The 27431-nt window shown below is 37.0% G+C and overlaps 1 protein-coding gene across 2 annotated transcripts in view; it reads left to right on the forward strand.

Annotated features, from left to right (window-relative positions):
• LOC107549321 (metabotropic glutamate receptor 4-like) overlaps positions 1-27431 on the forward strand; it is a 182749-nt gene that overhangs the window by 150059 nt on the left and 5259 nt on the right. For both annotated transcript variants that reach the window (XM_016230369.1, XM_016230370.1), the window contains exons 8-10: positions 5968-6104; positions 6533-7468; positions 18860-19109. In XM_016230369.1, coding sequence (XP_016085855.1) covers positions 5968-6104; positions 6533-7468; positions 18860-19109 — 1323 coding nt within the window. The remainder of the gene's footprint in view (positions 1-5967; positions 6105-6532; positions 7469-18859; positions 19110-27431) is intronic.

The raw sequence follows: 27431 nt of genomic DNA on the forward strand, positions 1-27431 counted from the left end.
ATATATATATATATATATATATATATATATATATATGTGTGTGTGTGTGTGTGTGTGTATTTGTATGTGTATATAGAGTAAAGTGTATAAATAATATTACATTTTAAGCATGCTGAAATCTGGCTTCAAATATTGCTTTTTCTTTTTAAAATGAAGTGTATACAGTGTAGTTTTTAATATTTTTGAAAGAAGTCTCTTATGTTTACTAAGGCTGCATTTATTTGATCATAAATCGAGGAAAACCATTTAGTTTTTAAGTGATTGTGGATCCTGCTTTTTTATTTAAAGTTATTATGATTTTTTTCTGATCTACTTACCCTAATTATTGAGTGAGCGCAGTTATTTCACTTTTTTATATCTTTATATACAAATGACATTTAATCATGTAAACACATTTAAAAGTTATTTAACACTGTAAACATGTTTGCATAACTGTTTTTAAAAACAATTAGGTAAATGTGTTTGTTGCATTAAATGAATTGACTTCATACAGTATATACACAGTATATACAGTGGGGCCAAATAGCCACTATCAAAATCTTTCACTTTGCATTTTTTTCATAACAAATTATATTATCAACATAACAATTGAAAGCTTAAGCGAGACATGTACATGAATTTCAGAATCGTCTTTTCACTCTTTTGCTTTAATAACAGCAGCATTTGAGCTGCATGAGCTCCACAAGTTTATGATCCTGCTCACAGCCTGATGATCATGTTCTCCAGTATGAACATCTGAGGAGTAGCTCACATGCTCAATTTCATACTAGATTATATTTCTTGTTAATTCTATGTTAATAAATAAAAACCCTACCACTACTCCTACAACAAAGTTCTCAGATTTTTTATGTGGAGTCTGATGTTTGGACCCTACGGTATGTGTACAAACAAGTGGAGTACCAGCAATTCTTTTTTATGCAAGCATTAATTATGCTTAAGTTTTTGTTGTTGTTGTTGTTGTTGTTGTTGTTGAAAGACACTTTACAAGCACTTTTTTTACATCAAAGTCTTAAACTCTTGCATCATTACATACTGGCCTAGTGAGTTTAATCTTCTACCTATAACCCTGTTTACAGCAAAACAACAGCTTTTGTATTACTCAGTGTCATCTTATTCCTGTTAATGAACAGATATGTTGATAATTATAATTGTGTTCAGAATGCAGTCAGTTTGCAACACTTCTCCTGCCAGTTCAGAAGTGGCCATGGCAGACGTTTGCAGCAGATGAGCTGAGATCCTGTGTCTGGCAGCGATTTATTGCTATATAACCATAAGCCTGATAAGAAAGACTGTTTTGCAAGAATGGAGACCTGCTGTATGTAGCCAAAGCTGTCTAGTAACTCTGCATTGCACGTTTTCAGTGCTACTTTTCACACTTAACTCCGTCCTCCCCTTTCCATGTGACTTTGAGTGAGGTTAGTTAGAGACTTGAATAGCCTGAGATTGAACGAGGTGGCCCATCACTTTTCTGTTTGTGTAGCCATCACTCTCGTCCAGAGTGGTTTCTTCTTTGTAAGTTTACTGAGTGTGAGGCCTTTAAACTGCTGGCTTTGCTTCCAAAGCTCAAATTGCAGGCATCCTCCACATTGTCTTTTTTAACAACATAAATTACTGCCAAAATGGGTCTTAAAGTCCTGCTGATGGCTGGTGAAAAACCACAGAACACTTTCATTTTCAGTTTCATTAAAGGAATAAAGGAATAGTTCACCCAAAAATGAAAATTATCATTAATTACTCACCTTCATGTCGCTCCAAACCCGCAAGACCTTTGTCCATCTTCGGAGAATACTTTTACAAGATAATATTTTTTGTGTGCAAAGAAAACTAAAATAACAACTTTATTCAACAACTCTTCTCATCCGCGTCACCCTAGGGCACCATTTTGGAGAGTATCACAGTAATACAGTAAAGCAGTATTTCCTGCACGTAATCAACGCATGCATATGATGCTGCTGACATGAAACACGCATGCACTGCACCTTGTTTACATTTAGAGGAGAGCGCACGCATGCGTCGTGGTACTCTCCAAAATGGCGCCCGTAGGGTGACACGGAGGAGAAGAGTTGTTGAATAAAGCTGTTATTTTAGTTTTCTTTGCACACAAAAGAGTATTCTTGTAGCTTTATAAAATTATCATTGAATCACTGATGTCAACTGGATCATTTTAACGATGTTCTTACTACTTTTCTGGACCATGATCGTGGTAGTACCCTTGCTGTCTGAATAATTAATGATTGTTCTATCATTCTAGCTATCTATCATTCTATCTACATTCTATCTATTGATCGTTCTATCTATCTATCTATCTATCTATCTATCTATCTATCTATCTATCTATCTATCTATCTATCTATCTATCTATCTATCTATCTATCTATCTATCTATCGTTCTGTCTGTCTGTCTATCTAGCTGTCTGTGTGTGTGTGTGTGTGTGTGTCTGTCTATTTCTGTTTGTCTGTATATCTATTTCTCTATCATTCTATCTATCCTTCTGTTTATAATTCTATTGTTCTATGGTTCTATCAGTATGATTTTCAGTTGTCTTTAGGACAAAGACTCATTGTGATGCTGGCAGTGACCGTGTGTCTTCTCCGCTGAATATTATGGTTGGAGAAGAATCTCTTGGCTGAATGGTAAGCTCTGTCTCTAGAGGGGGAAGTCTACCTGTGTTTCTCCCTGATCCCATTGTTTGAAGTGCTGCACAATGTCTCATCAAATGAACCTCAGAAGAAAACTCTCAACCCTTTGATGCTGTGGAGTACACTCACGGCTCTAATAAGGATATATGTCTGGGGACAGTTCAGTGTTTAGTGGCATCTTCCTGGTAGAGTCAGAACCCCATATTGAATAATAAACACAGAAGTCATAGCACTGGTTTCTGTGAGTTTTGCTCTGTCTATATCATGTTTAGTAACTAGATTTTTAAAATGTCACCACCACAACAGAGTTTGCAGTGTGGTTGCTAAAGTCTTGTGAGTAGTGTAGAGTATGTTGTTTCTCGGGTGTTTGAGAGGGTTGCTAAGGCATTGCTATATAAAAATACTTAAAAAGCGTACATTTTATGATTAGAAACATAATAGCACACTGCTCCTCACAAGATTTTAACCCACAAGATTTGAGCCATCACTCATATCCATAGCACAAATGTGTGGGACAAGTTGTGCGCTGGCATTTAGTATTTAGGCTCAAGTTTGAGCACTGCTGATAATAAATGAATATGGTACGGTCATACGCCTGAGTGAGTCAGTAACTGAGTGCTTACTTTGGGAATCTCAATCATATGCACCCTCTTGTTTTGATGAATATGTTGTCCTTATGAAATTATCATAATCCTTTACATCTGTCTGCATTATATGATGAACTGCACCGCCACCAAGCATGGCTGTAAAAAAATCTTAATTCCCTAAACCAGAGCGGTTGACTAATCAGAGTTTGAAATAAGCCTCTCGCAGCTTTCAAGCCTGCACAAAGGAGAATGGATATTCATCATCAGAAATCCACCATTGCTGATAATCACCCTTAGATTTCAGTGAGAATTTCATGTGGATTGTGCCTCAAAATAGTTATAACCCAAACACGAGTAGTGAAAACACAATTTCTTGTGCTATTGTTCGGTAGACTCAGCTGCACAGGGTCCAGGGAATTAAGTTGGACACGGTCAGGTGCTTGGAATTCAGATAGCTTAAACACAACTTTAAAGCCTAAGACAGCAGGGTTTTCCACAGAATGGCACCTAATCTAAAATGCATCATGGGATGCAGCACCATTGTTATCCTGTCCACCTCGGCCTGCCTCCTTCCATAAGCTATTGCTCTCGCAAAATAGAAATTGCACTCAATGATCGTGGTAGTACCCTTGCTGTCTGAATAATTAATGATTGTTCTATCATTCTAGCTATCTATCATTCTATCTACATTCTATCTATTGATCGTTCTATCTATCTATCTATCTATCTATCTATCTATCTATCTATCTATCTATCTATCTATCTATCTATCTATCTATCTATCTATCTATCTATCTATCTATCTATCTATCGTTCTGTCTGTCTGTCTGTCTTTCTGTCTATCTAGCTGTCTGTGTGTGTGTGTGTGTCTGTCTATTTCTGTTTGTCTGTATATCTATTTCTCTATCATTCTATCTATCCTTCTGTTTATAATTCTATTGTTCTATGGTTCTATCAGTATGATTTTCAGTAGTCTTTAGGACAAAGACTCATTGTGATGCTGGCAGTGACCGTGTGTCTTCTCCGCTGAATATTATGGTTGGAGAAGAATCTCTTGGCTGAATGGTAAGCTCTGTCTCTAGAGGTGGAAGTCTACCTGTGTTTCTCCCTGATCCCATTGTTTGAAGTGCTGCACAATGTCTCATCAAATGAACCTCAGAAGAAAACTCTCAACCCTTTGATGCTGTGGAGTACACTCACGGCTCTAATAAGGATATATGTCTGGGGACAGTTCAGTGTTTAGTGGCATCTTCCTGGTAGAGTCAGAACCCCATATTGAATAATAAACACAGAAGTCATAGCACTGGTTTCTGTGAGTTTTGCTCTGTCTATATCATGTTTAGTAACTAGATTTTTAAAATGTCACCACCACAACAGAGTTTGCAGTGTGGTTGCTAAAGTCTTGTGAGTAGTGTAGAGTATGTTGTTTCTCGGGTGTTTGAGAGGGTTGCTAAGGCATTGCTATATAAAAATACTTAAAAAGCGTACATTTTATGATTAGAAACATAATAGCACACTGCTCCTCACAAGATTTTAACCCACAAGATTTGAGCCATCACTCATATCCATAGCACAAATGTGTGGGACAAGTTGTGCGCTGGCATTTAGTATTTAGGCTCAAGTTTGAGCACTGCTGATAATAAATGAATATGGTACGGTCATACGCCTGAGTGAGTCAGTAACTGAGTGCTTACTTTGGGAATCTCAATCATATGCACCCTCTTGTTTTGATGAATATGTTGTCCTTATGAAATTATCATAATCCTTTACATCTGTCTGCATTATATGATGAACTGCACCGCCACCAAGCATGGCTGTAAAAAAATCTTAATTCCCTAATCCAGAGCGGTTGACTCATCAGAGTTTGAAATAAGCCTCTCGCAGCTTTCAAGCCTGCACAAAGGAGAATGGATATTCATCATCAGAAATCCACCATTGCTGATAATCACCCTTAGATTTCAGTGAGAATTTCATGTGGATTGTGCCTCAAAATAGTTATAACCCAAACACGAGTAGTGAAAACACAATTTCTTGTGCTATTGTTCGGTAGACTCAGCTGCACAGGGTCCAGGGAATTAAGTTGGACACGGTCAGGTGCTTGGAATTCAGATAGCTTAAACACAACTTTAAAGCCTAAGACAGCAGGGTTTTCCACAGAATGGCACCTAATCTAAAATGCATCATGGGATGCAGCACCATTGTTATCCTGTCCACCTCGGCCTGCCTCCTTCCATAAGCTATTGCTCTCGCAAAATAGAAATTGCACTCAATATACTTGAGGTTAGATATCTGCAAAGGGAATTTCGACTTGTTTATACGGAGCTAAATGAATATGCCCATGCATTTTATACTAAGGAGTGGTAATGCAGTTTTTTTTTTCAATTTCAGGTGTAAATGAGGTTATTTTTTCCTCCTTTAGGTACGATGCTTATTGTTATATTACAAATAAGTGGTTTTGAAACATGCATTGCTATTTACTATAGTATATATATATAGCATTCAGTAACCTCTAAAGCAATATATTTAACAAAAGCTCTATTAAATTGACTGCTAGCACATTTAGTCCAGCTTAACATATTGCAGTTTCCAGCTCACCATCAATCTCAGGTGAATTTCGTTCACAGATTTTGGACGCTGACCTGGATATGTCTGTACATGAGCGGTTGCTCATTACTGTGAAGCTTATATGGTGTAACTCTTCTTGCTTCCTTTAATCAGATTTCTCTGCTCACGTCTTCAGGCATTGCCGGCAGTCCGGTGCAGTTCAATGAGAATGGAGATGCCCCAGGCCGTTACGATATATATCAGTACCAGATAAAGAACAAAACAGCTGAATACAAGACCATCGGCCACTGGACTGACCAACTTTACCTAAATGTAAGTATATATTAAATTCTTGTCTTGTTTTTCACGCTCATACCATTCCAAACCTGTATTTTGTCATTATTTTTGTCCAACACAAATGTAGGCTTTTTTTTGTCATTTTATAACGAGCTGCACAATAATCTCTACAAAAAAGCAATCCACAGAAAAACAAGCAGCATATGGGTTTGGAGCGATGTGAGAGTGAGCAAACACTGACACGGTTTTCACTTTTTGATGAACTTGACGCACACATCGCTTATGAAAAAGGATTGAAGTATAGCCTTAAGGAAAACTGCTTAAAATTGCTCCTTTGAGATCCTCAAGAATTCATTTAATGAGTCAACGTTTGAGGAAATGAAAACACTCATTTGAGATGTTAAACATTGTTCCGTCATTAGCCGAGATAAATGGTAAATACTGTTTGTTTTTTTGTGATTCAGATGCGGGCGATGCAGTGGCCAGGTGGAGGGAAGCAGGTGCCGACTTCCATCTGCAGTCAGCCCTGCAAACCCGGGTGGCGCAAGAAGATCGTTAAGGGCATTTCCTGCTGCTGGCACTGCGAGCGCTGCGATGGTTACCAGTATCAGTACGACCTCTACTCCTGCAAGATGTGCCGCTTTGATTTAAGACCTAACAAGAATCACACAGGCTGCCAGCCTATTCCGATTGTAAAGCTGGAGTGGAGCTCACCCTGGGCAGTCATACCGGTCCTGATCGCTATTCTCGGCATCATAGCCACTCTTTTTGTTGTGGTCACCTTCATTCGCTACAATGACACGCCGATTGTTAAGGCATCCGGACGGGAGCTCAGCTACGTCCTGCTTACGGGAATCTTTCTGTGTTACGCCACCACCTTCCTGATGATCTCGACCCCAGATATAGGGATCTGTTCACTCAGGCGAATTTTCCTGGGGCTCGGGATGAGCATCAGCTATGCGGCGCTGCTCACCAAAACCAATCGGATTTATCGGATTTTCGAGCAGGGAAAAATGACAGTGAGCGCGCCACGCTTTATCAGTCCGGCTTCGCAGTTGGTAATTACCTTCAGCTTGATTTCCGTTCAGCTCCTAGGGGTGTGCATCTGGTTCGCAGTGGACCCTTCCCAAGCTCTCATTGACTACGAGGACCAGCACACGGCAGATCCCGAGATGGCTTGCGGAGTCCTAAAGTGCGACATATCAGACTTGTCGCTCATCTGCCTCCTGGGATACAGCATGCTGCTGATGGTGACGTGCACGGTGTACGCCATCAAGACGCGAGGGGTGCCCGAGACCTTCAACGAGGCCAAGCCCATCGGCTTCACCATGTACACCACCTGCATCATCTGGCTAGCTTTCATCCCCATTTTCTTCGGGACGTCGCAGTCGACGGAAAAGGTAAGAGCAGATGAGTGAGTGCAATTCCTCAAGACCTTGGCAATCAAGCGTTTTAAAGTAACAACAGCATTTACCGCCCTAGCTTCCTACAAAACATGCCATTCAGTGCAGTCCATTTTCTGCAAAAAACAGACCAGCGGGAACAAATTGACTATGTTCATTTGGGCCTCACATCAAGCAGAGCGGTAAAACAGACAGTTTATTTCAAAGAGAAATCGAGAATCGTGAGGTTTGGTGCGCTACAGCGCAAAACTCACGTGGTTTCCTTCGAATATTGAAGAGGACATGTGCGGCTGAGAAAAACAAAGGCACTCTCTTTTGCCCATCTAGCACTGTGCTCTCAAAGATAAAAGAGACTTTGAAAATAGCAAGGAGATTGAACGTCAGCTTTTTGTAGATGATGTAATCAACTGACAAGCACCGACTGACTTAGAATATCGAACATAAAGGCTCTTCATTTTGAGGCCGAATTATATATGCAACTACCCTGGCATTGGCTGCATTACTCATTTCAATTAGAAAACCTGGGACCTTCTGTTTCTGAAGCTTAAGATAAGGGCTTTCTTGTTTTTCAATTTGAATTTTATTTAATTAGTGTCTCCCTTAGCAAAGCCTTAAACAAGCAATTTCAGCAATTTGAGTATTGTTATACTTATTGGTAGGGAGCCATTACTGCATTAAACCCAGATTCCCCACTGTGCCTTTTTTAACCACCGTTTGAATGATTCATTCAGATATAAGATTGTATGAACTGACTTAGCTAATTGCATGTTACCTTAAACTACGTTCTGCCTACACCAATCCCAAAGAAACAAATAACTATATTTCTGCTAGTCAGAGAAAATCATAACGACGGTAACTGTAACCCTGTATCACATGCTGTTTCCTCTCTTCTCTTTTTTTCCCACCGTTTCCCAGGCATCTGATTCTTTAATCTACACCATATCAGGTTTTAGTGTGAATTTACGGCATTCCTGGCAACTAGCTGACGTACTTTCAGTCACTTTTACAATAATTTTTCAGTGCAATTTTCTGTGAGCAGTCTTTGACCGATTTAGCAATTAGTGGTGATCGTCTGAGTGATCGAACTGCAATCTGTCTCATTTTTATCTTGGAATGCATTTATGCTTTTCACGATGGGATAGTTACAGGATATGATGAGTAAAAAAAGCATGAAGGAATGAAGTTATGAAATTAAAAATTTGTCAGGTTCCTTTGAGTACTTGAATGAATGGCTTCCTAAAAACTCAGAACTTAGTTTTATGTCAAAAGATATCAATTCAGTGAGCTGTTAAAATTTCTAATCGTGATGTTATGGTTTACATTTTAGTCTTTACTTTAGCAATTGAGAAAATACTCTATTACAGACCTGATCTAGAGGCTATTGCAGTATGAATAAATTAAACGGTTACAATTTTTATCACTATTTGCTTTTATTTTGTTTTTGCTGCAGTAGAACAACAACAGTGTGATATTGTTTAAATGCAACGCACTATGCTTTTTTATAAAGTAATGTAATTACCAAATAAAATGACAGTATGCTTTGATTTCAAAGTAAAACTATCAGTTTTGTAAAATGCTGGTAATTTTTGACAATATTATACACTCAAGTTCTGTCAGTCCTCTCATGGTGTAATCAGGGCTTGATGTTAATTCTGCTCTGTACATCACAGGACTGAAGAAATAGTTTTAACAATTAGTTTTGCGTAGAAAATAAAGCATGCATCCTATGACAAAATCCCACCGCTGTGTGCTCAACAAACAGTGTTTTCAGAGGGGAATTAACATATCAGAACAAGAGCACCTCACAATCATCCAGGCTGGCAAGCACAATAAAGCCTGGCGAGTCAGAGATGACATGTCTTTTTAGAGCAATTAAATGCCTCACTTCCTCCTAGCCTGTGATTTACCTTATCTCTCTGCCTGTGCACTTGTCACACGATTTCTGCCAGACGCCTCATCAGCATGCCGGCTCCATCAGTTGTTTGTCATCTTATGTCAAAGTGAATAATGAATGTCTTTGGAGGCTTTCTGGAACATTTGAATGTGGGCAGCTGGTCTGGTCCCTGCTGAATTTTGATCAGCCTGTCAAATGATTAATCGGAGGGTCATCTTATTGTGGTTTAACCAAAAGATTCTTAAATGAGCTAGTCTGGCAGGTAGGCCTCATTGGGGTCTAAGGGCTTTAGCATGCTTCCTTCCTGGATTTCAGACGGATCCAGATGGATTTTTGATTGCTTTGTTGGGTAAACTTGAATGCATGTCCAAAATCTGACTATTGATAAAAACCTTTCTGTCTAAAATAAAACTGTTTAGTTAAAAAAAGAAGCACAATCATTTTCAGCATCTTAAAAATGAAAGTGTGGATTATAATAGATTAAAAAAGCAATCAAATGAATGCAATTAAGTAGCTTTTCCCATCCTTAATATATTAAGTGCTGGAAAATGTAAAAAAAAAAAAAAACATTGGAAAGTGCATCCTGAAAATTCTGTCATTACTCATTTTTCCATTTTATTTTATTTTCTCTCTCTCTGTTTTAATGTTTCCATTTAAATTTTCAGTTTTAGTGGTTAATCAAAAAGCATGTGTAATTAATTGAAATTATGAAACTTAAACTGAAAAATGTAATTGTTTAAGTTTATTGGAGTATGTTTTATATGAACATACTATTTCAGGCTTTCTACTTTAAAATGTCACATTTAATTCAATGTGTTTTTTGCTGATTCTTTGTAATTCTATTATAATTACATTATTATAAATATACATAATTATATCTACATTTAGATATAGGGTCCTATGAAATCTGTTTTATTTTATCACAGATTATGTTTTATTTTTCCAAAATTCTGTATTACTAATTAATTAATTAATTAAAATAAATAAATAAAACGGTTCCTTTGACTTTTCACCTATGCATCTATAGAATATCATGATATATTTCAAACCCTCCTCTGAATAAATGGCAGGTTTCTGGCACAGCTTATTGGGAGATAATTTCGCCATGACATTTTTGGATTTATTTATTTGTCAGGGACATTAAACATGATTTTTTTTCACATTCAAAACTTCACATTGATGTACATGTGCCAGATTATGTGAAGATGCCTTGTTTTCATCTGATATCCCTGAACAAGTTGATATTACAATTCATATTGTGCAATGAAACATTGTAAGCAAAACTTATAAACCCTTCTTTCTGTTGCTGGATGTTATCACAACCTCTCTCATGTTGGTTTTGAGGAAGCTTGATAATATCTTAAGTCAAGCATTTCAACTTACATGGACTGCTATTTGTATGCATCTCCGCCCTCCAAAACTGGAAGCTATTGTTAGAGTGCCATCATGTTACCATGCCATAGGGTTCACTTGCAGTGGCTTTCCTCCTTTGTGTTGCTGACAGGGTAATCACTGTCTCTTTCTGAGCGAGGTCAACATCTCGTATTTACATGCAGGTGTGTGTCAACGATGTGACAGGTGTGGTAGCGGGGGGGGCCTGACCTCTGTTAAATGTCAGTTTATTTGACATTCCCGTTATTGAACTCCTTCAGTCTGTCATTCATTTGCTGTCACCTAAATGAGTACCTTGTAAAGACAGATGCATGAGTGCATTTTTTTCTGAAAATTAAAAAATAGCTTCTCACGGATATAATTAAATACATGATCGTAAGCTTGGTACACTCTGCTATGAAATATAATAAAGGAAAATGCATTTATAATAGTATTACAGTGGGAGGAATAATAAAACACTTACTTTATATTGTGCTTTTGGCCAGAGCTCAAACACAAGTACCGTTTCCCCTACTAACCTGTGAAGCATTGCTCAGTCAAACAGGTGCTTCTGCTCCCAAACTCACGTGATTGGTTGAGCCAGAAGTTCATAGGATGCAATAACATGGGATTGGAGACAGTCTGTTAAAGAAATAGTTCACCCAAAAATAAAATATTTTCTTAAATTTTAAAGCATATTAAAGGATTTTAAATGTGGATAATGCATAGTTCATTTGAATGACAAACATTCACATCCCTTTGAACGGTGTTTTTCACAGCACCGCTATTAACATGAGACCTACTTCTTTCTTAAAAAAGCCTCTGATGTTGACATAAGACCTACTTCCTTTTAAAAAATGGCAGTTAATTTTTTGTTCTTTATCCCAAGAGATAATTTGGCAGCAGCAGGTGAAGAAGTGGCAGAATCAGTTGTTGTATTATTAAAGTCGATGGTGTTCCGGGTGTACGTTTTATCAAGTCATCCATTTATATGTGGGAGTGCAATAACGGCAGCCTTTTTTTAACTTGTAGTTTCAATTCGAGGGCAAAAAAGTGGAACACTTTGTATGTGTTGAGACAACAGAGACTGTCTCAAAGGACTAACCCTGATTCACTGTCTAGTTCCCATCTCAGTATTTCTCACAAGCCTCATTAGATACAGGTGTGCTGTCTGCACATACAGAGCCCGAGGCGAAGGCATTGATGAGATACCGCTATGAATCGTGTGTCGTGATGCGTCATTAAATCCTCATTTGTGACTGTAATTGCAACTTCAGGTTCAGCAAGATTAGTGAGAGATTTCGACGTATAGACCAAAGCTAATCATTTCGGGCTGGTTTAATCACTATGTATGGACCGCTCGCTTTCCTTTCAGGTGATTTGTTGGACCCCTGCAATAGATTTTCTGGTTAAATTTGGAAGTGTGACTCTGCTGACTAAGTGGCCAAGGACTGTATTTTACAATACCTTTTGTCTGAGCCATGGCCTTGTGGTTAGACCTCCGACATATTGAGCGGTGACAAGCGACATATCATATATGTCCTCTCTCAACTATGCTTTATATTTCACTGAAGAAATTTGAGCGGTGCTTAAATTCTACAAGACAGTAGGGTGTTGTTAGTGGTTGGCAGGGCATTGCTTTGCTATTGTTAAGGTGTTTTGAATGGCTGCTTGGGTATTCTGGGTGATTGCTATGTAATTGCTCTCTAGCCCAAGTCAAATGTAATTCTGTTTGATTTCAAACATGAAAATTAATGCAACAAGTTTTGTCTGACCGACAGGTGGCTGCTTTCCATGCCTACATACATGCATGCTCTGTAATCGTTCCTCGTGCCTCGTGGTAATATACTCAATGCATGAATGGTCTGCATTTCTTGGTGAAAGTGTCATGGAAAGGTATAAATGTTAACAAAGTCAGTTTATCATAAGTGGTTGTAAACTGGCGTCTGACATTTTGTAAGTCAAAATATAACATTATCCAAATCATGTACACAGCCATGCAGTGTTATTTTAGCATTATTTTTTAAGTTTTGAATTAGCTTTTAAAAAAATATTTCTGTCAGGACCACTATTGTCAAAGATGATTGACAATTAGCATACAGTTTAGAACTCCCTGCGCATCCATGTAGCCACCCCAGGGTAAACAGAACATAACCAACATAAATGTATTGCAGATATCATTAAAGTTCAATAATTTGATGTACACATTTTAGAATTAGTCTGATTCAAAGGATAATTAGAAGTCTGAATCCTGACTGACAGAGGAGGAGCTGGGGATGGAGAAGGGTAATTAACTATTGAGCAATGTGAAAACTGCTGATAATACTGAGGGACCTTATATATGAATGCTTAGATAGGTGTCATATTCCTATAGGTAGATGAGGATCAGCTGAGAGTCAGCTGATGCGAGCTTGACTAACGTGACCTGCCAGAACTAACGCTACGCTTGATTTGCCAAAAAAATAAAGAAATATTTTATTTATGTATTTATTGATTGATTGCAATTTGTGCTTTTGTTTTTTAAAATCTTTCTATTTATCTTTAATATTTTTTATATATATTTCAGTTTCAGTTTTAGTAATTTTAGTACTTCAAATTAAACTTATTTTATTTAATTTAGTTGCCAAGGCTGCATTTTTTAAATTTGCATTTAAGTTTCTAATATTATTAATATATTTTGATTTACTTTCAGCTTTATTTCATTTTGACAAAAATAATGTTTTTTTGTTTGTTTTACTTTTAGTTTTAGTTGCAGTCATATAAATCCACCACTGCCTATTATGTCATTATTATTCATTCAATTGCATTGACAAAAAAAAAACACTCACATGATCTGTTTCTTAATTTTATTACCAACTGTGTTTGAAAGCAATATGGCATTGTTTTATATTAATATTAAACAATTATTCGTTATATTTAAATATTATAAATGATTAAAATATTTAAATAAATTATATTTAGATATAAATATGTATATATTAATGAAGTCTAATATTAATTATATATTTAATATTTATATTAAATATATAAATGTATTTAAATACTAATAATATTATTTTTATTAGTAAATTAAGGCTTTATACATCTAACATAACTCTAATAGTGACTAGAAAAAGATGTTTTCAACTTAATAAAAACTAGTGCTGTCAAACGATTAAAGGGGTGGTTCACTGTTTTTTTTCTAGGCTTGATTGTGTTTATGAGGTGCAGTCTAACATGTGTTAATGCTTTGTTTAAAAAAAAAACTAATTTTTCACATAACTTACCTTTATTCCACACCTCTCTGTCCCATCGGGCTGATCATTTCCTTCTTTTATGAAGCCCCGCCCTCAGAAATAGGTGATGGGCTCTGATTGGTTAGCTAGCCCAGTGTGTTGTGATTGGCTAAACCGCCTCTAGTGCGCATCTAAACGTCCCGCCCCTCACCTCAGCGGCATGTGCTCTGGTTGTATTGTAAACAATGGCGTCGTTAATATCGCTTATCAGTTATAGCCCGATTGAGAAGCAGAGGATATTATTGAAGAGGATGGTGCAGAACCTGTGCAAGCACGGGTTTTAATGGTAGTAGGCCTATGTTTTTTGTTTATTGTTGTCTCATACTTTTAGATACGCTGTTATTTGTAAATGCTACTGCTTATGTTAGCTTTTAATGCACGGTTTTATCCTGATTAAAGCTTTAATACGGTACGGCAACTGTATGCGCGTCCATGTTTAACACTTCTCATAGCTATGTGAAAATAAGTGTATAATTGGAGCAGTTCATTATTGGAGCTGAGCTGAATGAGAGAGATAGAGAGAGAGAGAGAGAGAGAGAAAGAGAGAGAGAGAGTGAGATGCAGAGCGTGTGCAGAGCAGGGGGACGCAAGGAACAGTATTAAGAACCGCTGCTTTTTGAACATTGATTTTGAAACTTGTGAATCCATTAGAATCGTAAGAAGACAGAATCGCGATTCATATATGAATAGATTTTTACGTGCACCTCTAGTTTTCTCTTCCTCTTCTCTAAAGCAGCGCAGCATGGCCTCGCCCCCTTTGCTGCCTTTTCCCGAGGGCGGGGTTTATCTGGGTTTGTGATGTCACGAACCCGGGAAGTAACTTGTTGTAGTCCCTACCAGCCATTTTTGTAGGCATTAAACTGACAGAATTTTAAAAGACGATATCTCCGTTTGCATTGAACTTTCAGCTTCGTAACTTTGCAGATATCGTTTATGCTCAAACATCAACATTACACACTAACTAATGCTAAAAAAGTGAAATCGCAATGAACCATCCCTTTAATCGCGAATAATCAAAATAAAAGTTTTTGTTCACATAATATGTGTATATTTATTATGTATATATAAATACACACACATGCATGTATTTAAGAAAAATATGTTATGTTTATATATTAAATATATTTATATATAATATAAATTATATGAATATAAATATATACATATACATACATTGCCAATATTTTCTAAATATATACTGTATGTGTTTGTATTTATATACATAATAAATATACACAGCACACTCACATATATTATGTAAACAAAAACTTTTATTTTGTTAAACTTTTTATTTTAATTGTTTGACAGCACAAATACAAACTAAATATTTTCAGATATTATTTTAATAATTTACTTTGGCTTTTAATGGTTATTTAATGGTGGAAACAACATAGTTTAGACTGAAATAAACTGAAATACTGGTGTCGTGATTAATTAATAAGGACCTGTTTTTTTAAAGATACTGCACTATATTTCAATGGCACACTTTAGAATTGCCTATAGTGGCCAGTGCTGGGTGGTAGCCGTCTGTCTCTACTTCGAGAAGAGCCCCAGCACAGCTGATGTGGTCCTAACCCTTCCTGTCGACTTGTGCTGAAACTGCTTTCCAGTCAGTCCCTCTGGATGGAGATCACAGCAGTGAGTCACACTTAATCACAGCACACAGAGGAGCCAGAGCCGAGGTCACGTCTGCCAGAGCCAAAACACACAGCAGCGTTCTAAAGCAACAGCAGGGGGTTCACAGTAGTGCCATGGAGTGGCTGGAGCCATTAGTGCTGGGGTGTGTGTCTGTTTGTGTGCCACTGAAAACATGTCACAAACAGAGTCCCTCCAAGTGGTTGGTTAAAAATAATCACGATTACCCTCTCATTATTTAGGTAATAATGCCTTACACTGTGTCCCACCCGGGCACGATGCAACAAAGCGTCCAGCGATGAAAGCAATCACTTGCAAGTTAATCCCAGTTTCTGTGCTAACTAGCCAAGACAAATGACACAACAGTTTTATCAGTCGTTTGGTTTCTCTTTCTGTTGCATCATGCCGGATAATCATGCTCACAGCTGCTCGTTATATACAGTGGATGGAGTCCAAAAACCTGAGAATGAAAATGGTTTTAATTATTATAATTATTTATTATATATTAGTTTAATTTGTTTTCAGAGTTGTATTATTTATATGACTTACAATAATATTATTATTATTTATGTAATGCCATTTTTGTATTACAAATTATATATATATGTATATATATATATAGAGAGAGAGAGAGAGATCTTCGTCTTTCAATAATTCTTATTTATAATAATATTTTCGCAATATAATGTTTTTAATATTTTAAATCCAAAACAATTTTTTTTCTATTAATTTTCCTTTTAGAGCCCACTATACTGTATATTAAACATCAAACATGGACAATGTGGCATTAACTGTAGAAGCTGAAAAACATTGAGCATTATGCGATAAATATGTACAGTAAAGTATATTATAACAAATGAAGTTCCACAAGCATTCATCTTGTAGTTTTTAATTTGAAGTGTGGCCATAAAGAGCAAAGAGCAGGTTGGTTGAGTTAGTTTTTAGTATCGATATACAATTATATTTTTTTCTCATATTTTATATAAGATTTTATTTTAGTATTTTCGGTTTTCACTTAAATTTGTGTAATAGTTTTAGTAATTTGTTGAGTGTTTTGATTATTTTTATTATTTATTTTTTTTTTACTTGCCCTTTTTCATAATTTTTTATTTGTGACCCTTGACCACAGGTCTTAAGTCGCTGGGGTATATTTGTAGCAATAGCCAAAAATACATTGTATGGGTCAAAATTACAGATTCCCCTTCAGGAACTCGAGCTGCTTCGAGTCGCTTTGGGAACGCCCTTGCGTGACCGCGTTCTGAAGCACGTGTCATATCCGTCCAATGGAGCAGCGAGACGTCACGAGCAGGGTGACGTAAGCACCAGAAAGCATAAAAGTGCATCTGGCCGGGCGCAAACCAGCTTCTGCTCTTCAGTAGCGCTCTGTGTATGTGTCTGTCTATTTACTCTGCAGGACGCAGTCAACTGCCCAATTGGTACAGTTCTGGAGTTTCTGCAGGATAGATTCTCCGCAGGGTTATCTCCCTCCACTCTGAAGGGATTTCCGGCGACCAAGCAGACTATGAGTAGGTGGGTGGTCGAGGCCATCTCACTAGCCTATGAGTCCTCTGGCCTCCCGTCACCTATGGGGGTCAGAGCGCATTCGACCAGGAGTATGGCGGCCTCCAAGGCTTTCAGCCTGGGTGTGGCCTTGCAGGACATTTGTGCTGTGGCGGGCTGGTCCTCTCCACACACTTTTGTCCGCTTTTACAACCTAGACCTGGCTTCTACCCCAGGTTCCCAAGTTCTCTCTTCGTGATGTGCTCATAGGACACACACACAGGCAGGGACTTGGTAGTATGGCGCAGTTGGTATTCTCGTTCCCAAAGCGACTCGACGCAGCTCGAGTTCCTGAAGGGGAACGTCTCTAGGTTACGTGTGTAACCATGGTTCCCCCAGGGAACGAGACGCTGCGTCTCTTTTCCATACTCCCTGCATCCCTGCAGGCGCTACTTCATCGAAGCTGGTTTGCGCCCGGCCGGATGTGCCTTTATGCTTTCTGGTGCTTACGTCACCCTGCTCGTGACGTCTCGCTGCTCCATTGGACGGATTTGACACGTGCTTCAGAACGCGGTCACGCAAGGGCGTTCCCAAAGCGACTCGACGCAGCGTCTCGTTCCCTCGGGGAACCATGGTTACATACGTAACCTAGAGACGTTTTTCTTTTATGCCAAAAATCGTTAGGATATTAAGTAAAGATCATGTTCCATGAAGATATTTTGTAAATTTCCTACCGTAAATATATCAAAACTTCATTTTTGATTAGTGACATGCATTGCTAAGGACTTCATTTGGATAATTTTAAAGGTGATTTTCTCAGTATTTAGTTACATATTCCAGATTTTCAAATAGTTGTATCTCAACCAAATATTGCCCTATCCTAACAAACCATACATAATGGAAAGCTTATTTATTCCGCTTTCAGATGATGTATAAATCTCGATTTTGAAAAATTGACACTTAAGACTAGTTTTGTAGTCCAGGGTCACATTTATTAATTTTTATTTAGTTTGAGTTACATTTTTTTATGGTTTTAGTTAACTGTAATAACCTTGGTTTAAACACTTCATAATCTCAGCAAATGCTGTCTGTCATCTGCCCGTTATATCATGAATACTGTGTATTCTGACATTCTAGTCATTTGCATATTATGTAGCAGAGAATTACGCATATTCGAATATGGTGATGGTGCTTCGTGCTTTGGGCATGTTGAGTCACTAGGTTATGACTCTCTGTTGAGATTTGACATATTGACTGTGTCAGTTAGATCAGGGGTTTATTGTGTCAACAAGCCCTCGTGAGATGAAGGTCCCAGGTCATGTGAACAAGTCTTCATTATTGCATAATACACCCCCGATAGGCGAAGCAGAAGGCTATTGTGCCATCCTGAAGTGCTTTAGTTTGTAATAATGACCTGCATTATCCCTTACATTATTCCTTGCCAACCAAATAAGTAAATACATGGACTTAAAATATTGATTTCAGTGAAAATTATTTGATTATGTGGAAAGAAATAGACTGCGGTGTGATATAAATCTAGCACACTGCTGGGTATTGGTTGCCCAGGGCAACAACAAAATATACAGTTTCATTATACAAAAATATTTGGCCACAGAAAGCTGTGATTGACCAATTACGACCCAGTATGGCATGTAGTAAAGGCTTTGTTTTCAGCAATTTCTAATTTTCATATGCTGTGATTTTGTTTTGCAGATGTACATACAAACGACCACGCTGACCATCTCGGTGAGTCTGAGCGCATCTGTGTCTCTGGGGATGCTCTACATGCCGAAGGTCTATGTGGTGCTCTTCCACCCGGAACAGAATGTGGCCAAACGCAGCACTCGCAGCCTGAAAGCTGTGGTCACTGCCGCCACCATGTCTAACAAGTTCAACCCCAAGGCTAGCCTGCGGCCCAACGGAGAAGCCAAGTCGGAGCTGTGCGAGAACCTGGAAACTCAGGGTGAGCAGGTTTGACGATAAACACTTTATTGTTACTGACACTGATTTTTATACTGCAATAAACTTGCTATTCTAATCTTTAAAAATTTAATTCATCATCATTCCTTTGCTCGCTTAAACGGATCCGAATTTGAAGAGGGTTGCAAAATTGTGCCTCAGCAGTCTGGATGCGGTTGCTTTAGATTTCTCTTTCTTTTAAAGGCTGAATTCACCCAGAATCAACAAATCTGTTATTATTTACTCCTTGATCATTCCAAACCAATATAACTTTCTTTTTTTATAGTGCAATGAAGACATTTAATGGCGTCTGTGTGATGATCATAACAAGACAACCCGCTAATCGTCTAGCTCACATTGGGAAAGGTTATTTTGGTTTCATTATGTTAGAATCTTAACATTTGGCATCAGATAAGGGTTGGCGGTGTGGTTTTTAAATGATCAAGAGGCAAATCGTTTGAATCGGTACTACAGTCCTTACCGAAACCCATCTCCTGCTAATTTAAATATCAATAAAACACAGCAGCTGAGAAACAAGCTTTGTAATACAGCAGTAAATAAAACCCTGCTGCCTCAGCAGAAATATCTCACATTCTAGAACAGAAGCAAACCTGTAGCTGTCTTGAAAGAGAAACGAAAGGCTGAGTCTTTGTTCGCATAATTATATTATTCATTAAGGCCCTGATTTACCAAGATCTCAAATAAAATGTACTAACTGGCTTGTGCAGTCTATCAAATTGTCTGTAAGCATCATGGGTATACTAAGGGTAAGAATAACACAAATAGCCGCACTTGTTTCATTTTGAATATTTAGGTTTTCAATTTTTTCAACTTTTTTTCAACAAAAAAGTTTTAATTTTGTATTTTTATGTACACTTAGTTGCAGCGCCTGGATAGGTACTGTCTTGCAGATGAGTGTGTTTTATATGTTTTAAGTTTGAATATGTTACATTCAGATATGATTTTGTGCTCTTAATCTAATGTGGTATTCATTTGCACACCTTTTCTGAAGTTTTCAGAGGTGATAAATCACTTTGCAAGAACTATTTAATTAATTTGCATTGACGTTGCCCTTTATTTTGCATGCCCCAAATGACATATTCATTAAGAGAAACCTGCGAAAACAGACAAGAGGCACTATCTTCTGGTGCTATATCTGGAATACAGAATCCTCAGTAGACACAGCAGATTTTTTTTTTGCATGTGCCATCTGGTTTGAGTGTGTTTTATATGCACAAAAATTTAGTAAATCACAGACTAAAAGTGTGCTTCACTGCCTATGTGAATGTAGTTAGACAGTACAGCAGTTTTGAGACATCATCAATTGTGCCTTGATACCCCAGACTCCCTTTTAGTCTACAATTTTTTTCAAATAGCCTCTAGCATTAGCATTTTCATTACCTTAATCTGTGATGTGATGTCAAATGCAGCAGACAGGGAGACAAATAAAATGCTAATATAAATCCATTTCACCCTTTCAGTAGACATAGTAAGACATCTACTATTAGCGATTCACCAAAATTAATTTAACACCAGTAAATGAAAGGTTTTATTAGGCCAAAGTTTAAATTAATGAAATTAATGTTGTCGTTGAGCCAAAAAACGAAAACGAAGTTGTATAAACGTGCTTTTTTGTCTTTTTGATTCATGAAAAGAATTAAGTTTGTACTCTAATTTGTTGTTGAACTATAAATATTTAAATGGTGGCTGTAATAGCAACTTGTTTTCATTCAAACAGATTAAGTCAAATATTATGAATATGTAATATAGTAGCATATAGTGCTCGTTTTTTGTAGCTGACTAATGACTTTATGGACACTGAAGGGCTTTCCTGAGATAAATACAACATTACTTGGCATTGTTTACAAGCTGATTTATTGACTTCCCTACACTACTTGAGCGATTACTTGAGACATGATACATTTCTGTAAGTTCTACTGTTTCTCTCAACAGACCTTCTTATGTTCATTCATGCTTAGAGTGTCAAAACCACACGTATTGTTTGTTTTTTGGATACAATTTACAGAATTCGAAAGCTGACTGTGTTTTTTATTAACAGCAAAAATGCAAGGCTGTTGCAGTTATTTCGATGGCAGATGCATAAAACAGCATAGAATAAAATATCTATCTTGTGATTTAATAATCCATATCATTATCAATTAAAAACGAAAAACTGATATTAGTCAACAGTTTCGGCCCTTCAAAACTATTTCAGCCAAAACCAAAATTTGCTGTTTTGATCGAATTTTTTGTTGCTGCATTTTCGGTGCATCACTGTCTATAATATAATAAAATATTTGTGCTTCATATGTTATTTACAAAACCCTTTTCCCCCCAGAATACACAGATCAGGTTGAATTGTTGTCAGTGAAGCAACTTGTTTATTTGCAGGCAGATGGTGTCACATCTACTATCAGGGGCTAACAGGGTCATGCTAACCAACTCTACTTTGACCCCTTTGATGTGGGAAATGTTGTTCCATGCAAGCTGAAAAAGCATGTGCGGATGCATACGTAACAAATCCACCAAAAAAAAAGGCAGAGTCCAGGCAGAGATGAACATTAAAATTCATAATGATGTGAATTTAATGTGACATTTCCCAAGATATATCTGTACATTCACTTATTCTAGAATAAAATATCACGCTAAACCAATTCAAAGTATCATGTCAGACTAGGAAGGCACAAATTATCTGCTTCCATTACATTGCATTTGGCATTCACAGCAACGCACATCCACTCTGCTTTCATTATGTAGCATTTTATATTCATTTTGCAGTGTAGCATTACCCAGTAAATCATATTGTAGGTCTTAATAACAAATAGCTCTGAATTAAGGGAGACATCCAGATAAATGTTTTGACAACAGAATTAAATTTGTGTAATGAAGTTTGCTACATAGATGAAAATTCGCCCAATTAAGCATGGCTAGTTAGCACACAGGGTTTTCAGCAAATATTTACCGCCAGTTGCACGACCGTGCCAGACTGCTACCAAACTCAGTGTGAATTTCATCTGCTCAGTTCCTCTTGTACATATTCAGCAGCTTTGTATAGCACCACTTTGAATTCAGTGCAGTGGAACTATGTGCTTTTGTAAATGAGGTATTAGAGTCAGTGACTACATTAGCATGTGCCCTTTTGAAAGATCTTACTAGAGTTATTTAACACAAGCAATTTTTTGCATGTAAAGCAAATGCAAGCTAACAAATAACTTTTCTGTGGCTCAGGGATGTCTAACATTTCATGAATGCATTAAAGGGGAAACAGGATCTCCTTGTTGATTCTAATTGATTTGTGATCCTCCTTTAAGACTTAAATTGCATTAAGTAAAAGTGTCTGTTAAGTGTCTTAATGTAGCGTAATGTGATAAAATGTTGCTATAAAGTATTACAATTACTTCTAAGTGAATTACATGACATTGAATTATTATGTAGCTCCTAATTGTATTTCTAGTCGAGTAAGGACTCATCTCTCTGTGCGTGTTATATGCAGTAATCATCATTATATTATTAGCATGGGCATGCTACAATAGCATAGCTTTCAAGTAAAGTTGAATATATCTTGACTTTGTGCATATGACTGACCAGAAAAGAACCAGGAGGAAACTTAGTATTCTCAGTCTTATCTGACTTGTGAATGTTAAAAACCATGTGAAAGATGGCAGGGAGTAGCTAGCAGTAGCAGGTTTTTTATTTTATTTTTTAATTACAATGCAACAATTTTAATCTGAAGAATATGCATAATTAAAAACTACAAAACTATATAATATGTATTCACTTGCACTTATCCACTGTTAAAAAAAAAGACACTATCGTTCAAAAGTTCACAAGAAATATGTTTGGAAAGAAATTAATACATTTATTAAGCAATCAAGCATTAAATTGATCAAAGGTGACTGCATTTACAGTGTTATTTTTTTTCAAATAAATACTGTTCTTTTGAACTTTTTTATTAGCATATCAGCAAATCAGCATATTAGAATGATTTCTGAAGGATCATGTGCAGTGGCGGCTCGTCGGGGGAGGCAGGGGAGGCACAGCTTCCCCAAAATTTTGAGGTGAAAATGGGAGGAGGATGATTTAATGTTAATAAAATTCACAATTCATTTCAATTCATGTCTCAGAATGTGTATTTTTTGTTTGTAATTTCACAGCTGTAATACCATAACATGTTAATGAAGTTGGAAAGCGCCGCTTATATATCGCGAATGTGCCGAATCTGCTGATGTAATATTGATAGAGAAGGGGAGGGGGAGGCCGGGGGAGAGCTGAGTTCTCGTGCCTCCGTTGGTAAAAAAAATTTGCCAATCGGCATCACGTGTTCACATTCAGCGCTGAGGAGTGTTGAGAAAAGAAACCTCGTAGGGGAGGCTAGCCTCACTTCTGGTATATCAACCAATCATCAAAGAGATGTAAATGACGTGATATTAGTTTGAACGTCTCCCGCTGCGCTGATAATGTACCAAGTACTTATGAGTAGCGATATTGAATATTTGATCACCAACAGATTTATCAAGCTGTCATTCAAACAGTATATATACAAATTAAAAATAAAGGGAGAACACACCTAAGCTGATAACGTTACAGCAGTCAGCTCTTTTAACACAGACTTTTAAGAAGGAATGGATGTTTGCTTCAAGTGATATGCCAGGTAAGTGAAATTATATTATCTTGCTGTATGTGTGTTGTTTTCTTTACGTTTTCTGACTAAAAGCAACCAAAAAGCCATTTTAAAGTGGTTAAGCAAATAATAATAATAATAATCGGCAGGGATCCCCAGACCAATACAATTAGTGTGCCTCCTCTATTTTAAAACCCACGAGCCGCCACTGATCATGTGACACTTGAAAATTCAACTTTGCATTATAGGAATACAATATATTTCAAAATATATTAAAATAGAACTTATTATTACAGAATTAATAATATTTCTTATTATATTAAAATTTTATTTATTTATTTTTTGATCAAATAAATGCAGCCTTGTTGAGAATAATGGCGCTTTTCCACTGTGTGGTACGACTTGGCACGGCACGGTTCGGCTCGGCTCGGCACAGTTTGCGTTTCCACTGCAGTTCAGTACCGCTTTAGAGTGGGCGGGATTATTCACATGTCGTTATAGTTGCGCCGCCTCTACTACCATGACTCCTAAAAAAAACTTTTTCATTCCACGTCGCCCTATCAAGCTCTTGCTGGATCCGCTCCTCTGCTATCAATGAGAGGAACGTCTGTTCTTCCACAACAGACAACAAAACTTTTTGGTTGTTAAAAAAAGGTGCGCTCGTTCAAAACAGTTGTGTTCGATCCTTCGCTGACTGTGCTGATTTAAATCTAGCGGTTCTTTTTGTTTTTGTGTTGCAAGTTCAGTGACGCAGGTAGGGATGATTCTCTCCGGCCAATCCATGATCAGCAGAGTTTGCACGTCACGTTTTGGTAATGGTACGGTTCACTTGGAACCCCAACCGAGGTGATACTAAAAAAAGTACCAGGTATCAGGTACTGTACCCAGTGGAAAACCCCCAAAAAGTGAACCATACCGAGCCGTACCGTGCCGTACCATGCAGTGGAAAAGCGCCATAAGAGACTTCTTTCAGATACATTAAAAACATCTTGCTGACCCAAAACTTTTGAACATTAGTGTCTAAATACATTTTTGGTTTTCCATATTTGTAGAATCATTCTTTCATTCACAATTATTTTCAATACATATTTTTATTTTGAAAAATACATTAAAGAGCTGTTTTGAATTAGTTTCGTGTTCTGGGTCTAATCCTGCGTATTCTATAACATAATCAGTTTGGGCTTTTGCACTATAGGCAATTTTGTATTTTAAGTTTAATTATTCATGCAGCCTAAAGAGGCAGTATGCAACCCAATTAAGAAACACTGTGTACCTGTGCAACAGTGCATTCTGTTAAGGTGACAAGTCATTAACAAAGCAATATGACACATTTCCCACCCATTGCTTTTTCACAATTTTTAAGACTTTTTCCACAATCAGCGGACTGGTAAGTCTTCACAGTCTCAATTTACCACATATGTGACGTTGTTCACTCTGTCTTCTCTGAAGCACCTAAAGTCACACTTCTGAAGTCACACTTCTTGTCATCTCACCTACCGGTAGTAAAAGAAGATCTTGAACCAATCAAGATAAGGACAAGACGTGTTTGATGTAGCTATTATAATACTGTCAGCTCATATATTTGACATATTATTCACAGTCATAGCGAGATGCACTCCATTAGTGCATCTACAAAAGTCAGTACTTGGCAAGCAGTTTTATCACTGATATAAAAGACACTTTAGGATTCCAAAGTAACAGTCCATCTTTGATATCATTGCAATGCAGAACGTGTATAGAGTTTAGTGATGCATATAAACAAGATCAAATTGTATTGTGTGTGTGATGTTGTCTACAAAGATCATAGAAACTTGCCAAAGAATGAGGATAAGAGGATGAGAATGACAAGGTCAGTTGATCAAACTCATAGTTACATTATATGAACATCAATAGGTTTTCTCATGTGTCCTTTAGGGAAAAGAGTTTTGCTCTTGGGTGGAATGTAAATATAATCAATATTAATATGAGTCTGCTTTACATCAGCCGTCAGGATTTGTATGACTTAAAAGATCAATGTAGGTCTCTTTGAAATAGTCTCTCGACATCATAATCGTGCATGACCCCCGTACAGCTATACTGAGGAATAGCTTGTTGAATTCAAAACCGCAATATCATATTTTGTTGCCTTGGTTAGAGAGTTGTTGTTGTTTTTTTACACTGGAAAATAAATGGTTTCAGTCCATTTTCAATCAGAAATTGCTAGTAAATTTCATAGTTACTAAGAAACATTGAACTAAACGTGGTTTATTTTCTAATAAAATTGAAACATACTCGATTATCTTTATTTACAACTCTGAAAAATAATTTACTGTGCATTGAATCCTTAAAGGAATAGTTTGCCCAAAAATGAAAATTGTCATCTTTTACTCAATCTCAAGTTGTTCCAAACCTGTATGAGTTTGTCTTATTTTGAAGAATGCTGGTAACCAGACAGTTGCTGGTAGCCATTGACTTTCATAGTATGGTAAAAATACTGTCAAAGTCAATGGCAACCAGCAACTGTTTAGCTACCAACATTCATACAGGTTTAGAACATAAGGGTGAGTAGATGATGGCAAAAATGTTAATTTTTGGGTGAATCCTTTAATGTGATTATATAATAAATAATAATTTGATGCATAATAATTTTCAGACGCCTTGATCCTTGATCAGAAAACAAACAATGAGTCAGACTGTTACAATTTATTATCAGAAATATATTTTCATCATTTTTTTTTATATTGTGGCTAAATAAAGCAAAATTGTGAAGATATCATGCAGCATACTTTATTATTTCTGTCTGTTAGGCGATCTAAAATGAGGCTTAAAGTATTTTTTTGTTAGGATTAGTTAGCATATTCCTTCAGGCTACCTTTTAATGACAATTACATTTGTAATGCCTCCTGACAATTTCTGTGCAAGGTCATTTAATTTCAGGGTAGATTGAGCCAGCGAGAAAGCACCTCTGCATATCCAAGTTCAATGGGCCTTAAGGCCAAATGGGCCCCAACAGGTTCAATTATAACACAGAAACATATAAATCTGTGTTTGCAATAGGTGTTCACACACTACAGAGCTGATCAATATAAAGATGGAGATTTTACACTGTAAAACTGCATTCTGTTAACTTGGATTTGGCCTCTTGTAGCATATTGCTAGATTGTTAGATTTAACTGCTCAGTTGTTTCATTAAAATAAATAAATAGTAGGCTACTCATGAAAAATGCAAAAACACAAAATCCTATGTGTTTGAAGAGTACTGTCCTTTTAAGAGCGTGTTGTGTTAGTCGCTGTGTGCATTTAATGATAGCTGAGCTGAGCTGAGCTGAATGCGCTCATGCATAAAAAGGAGTTCACAATGTTTCTTTGAAATGAATAAGAAACGTATTTCAGCACCAAATTATGCTTGTTCATTTATCCATCTGTGCAGTTAGCCAAAGTTCAGCTATCCATTTTGTGCCTAAAATCATTTGTTTAGACACGTGTGCAATGACAGTACTCTTGATGTCAGGGATACATATGTTCATAGTTGTAATATGTGCTGTATCATTATTATTTAAACATAATAGAACATGCACACATAACTCCCAACCCGTCATTCAAATACAGTGGGTATAACTTTGAGCCATTTTTCAAGATCTAACATCCTAACATCCCAGAGCATGCTAGGTAGGATAGGCTTATTTTTTCCTAATTCAAATAGTATATACATACATATATATATAT

This window comes from Sinocyclocheilus grahami, unplaced genomic scaffold (assembly GCF_001515645.1).
Source record: "Sinocyclocheilus grahami isolate Dianchi unplaced genomic scaffold, SAMN03320097.WGS_v1.1 scaffold368.1, whole genome shotgun sequence".
Lineage (NCBI taxonomy): Eukaryota > Metazoa > Chordata > Actinopteri > Cypriniformes > Cyprinidae > Sinocyclocheilus > Sinocyclocheilus grahami.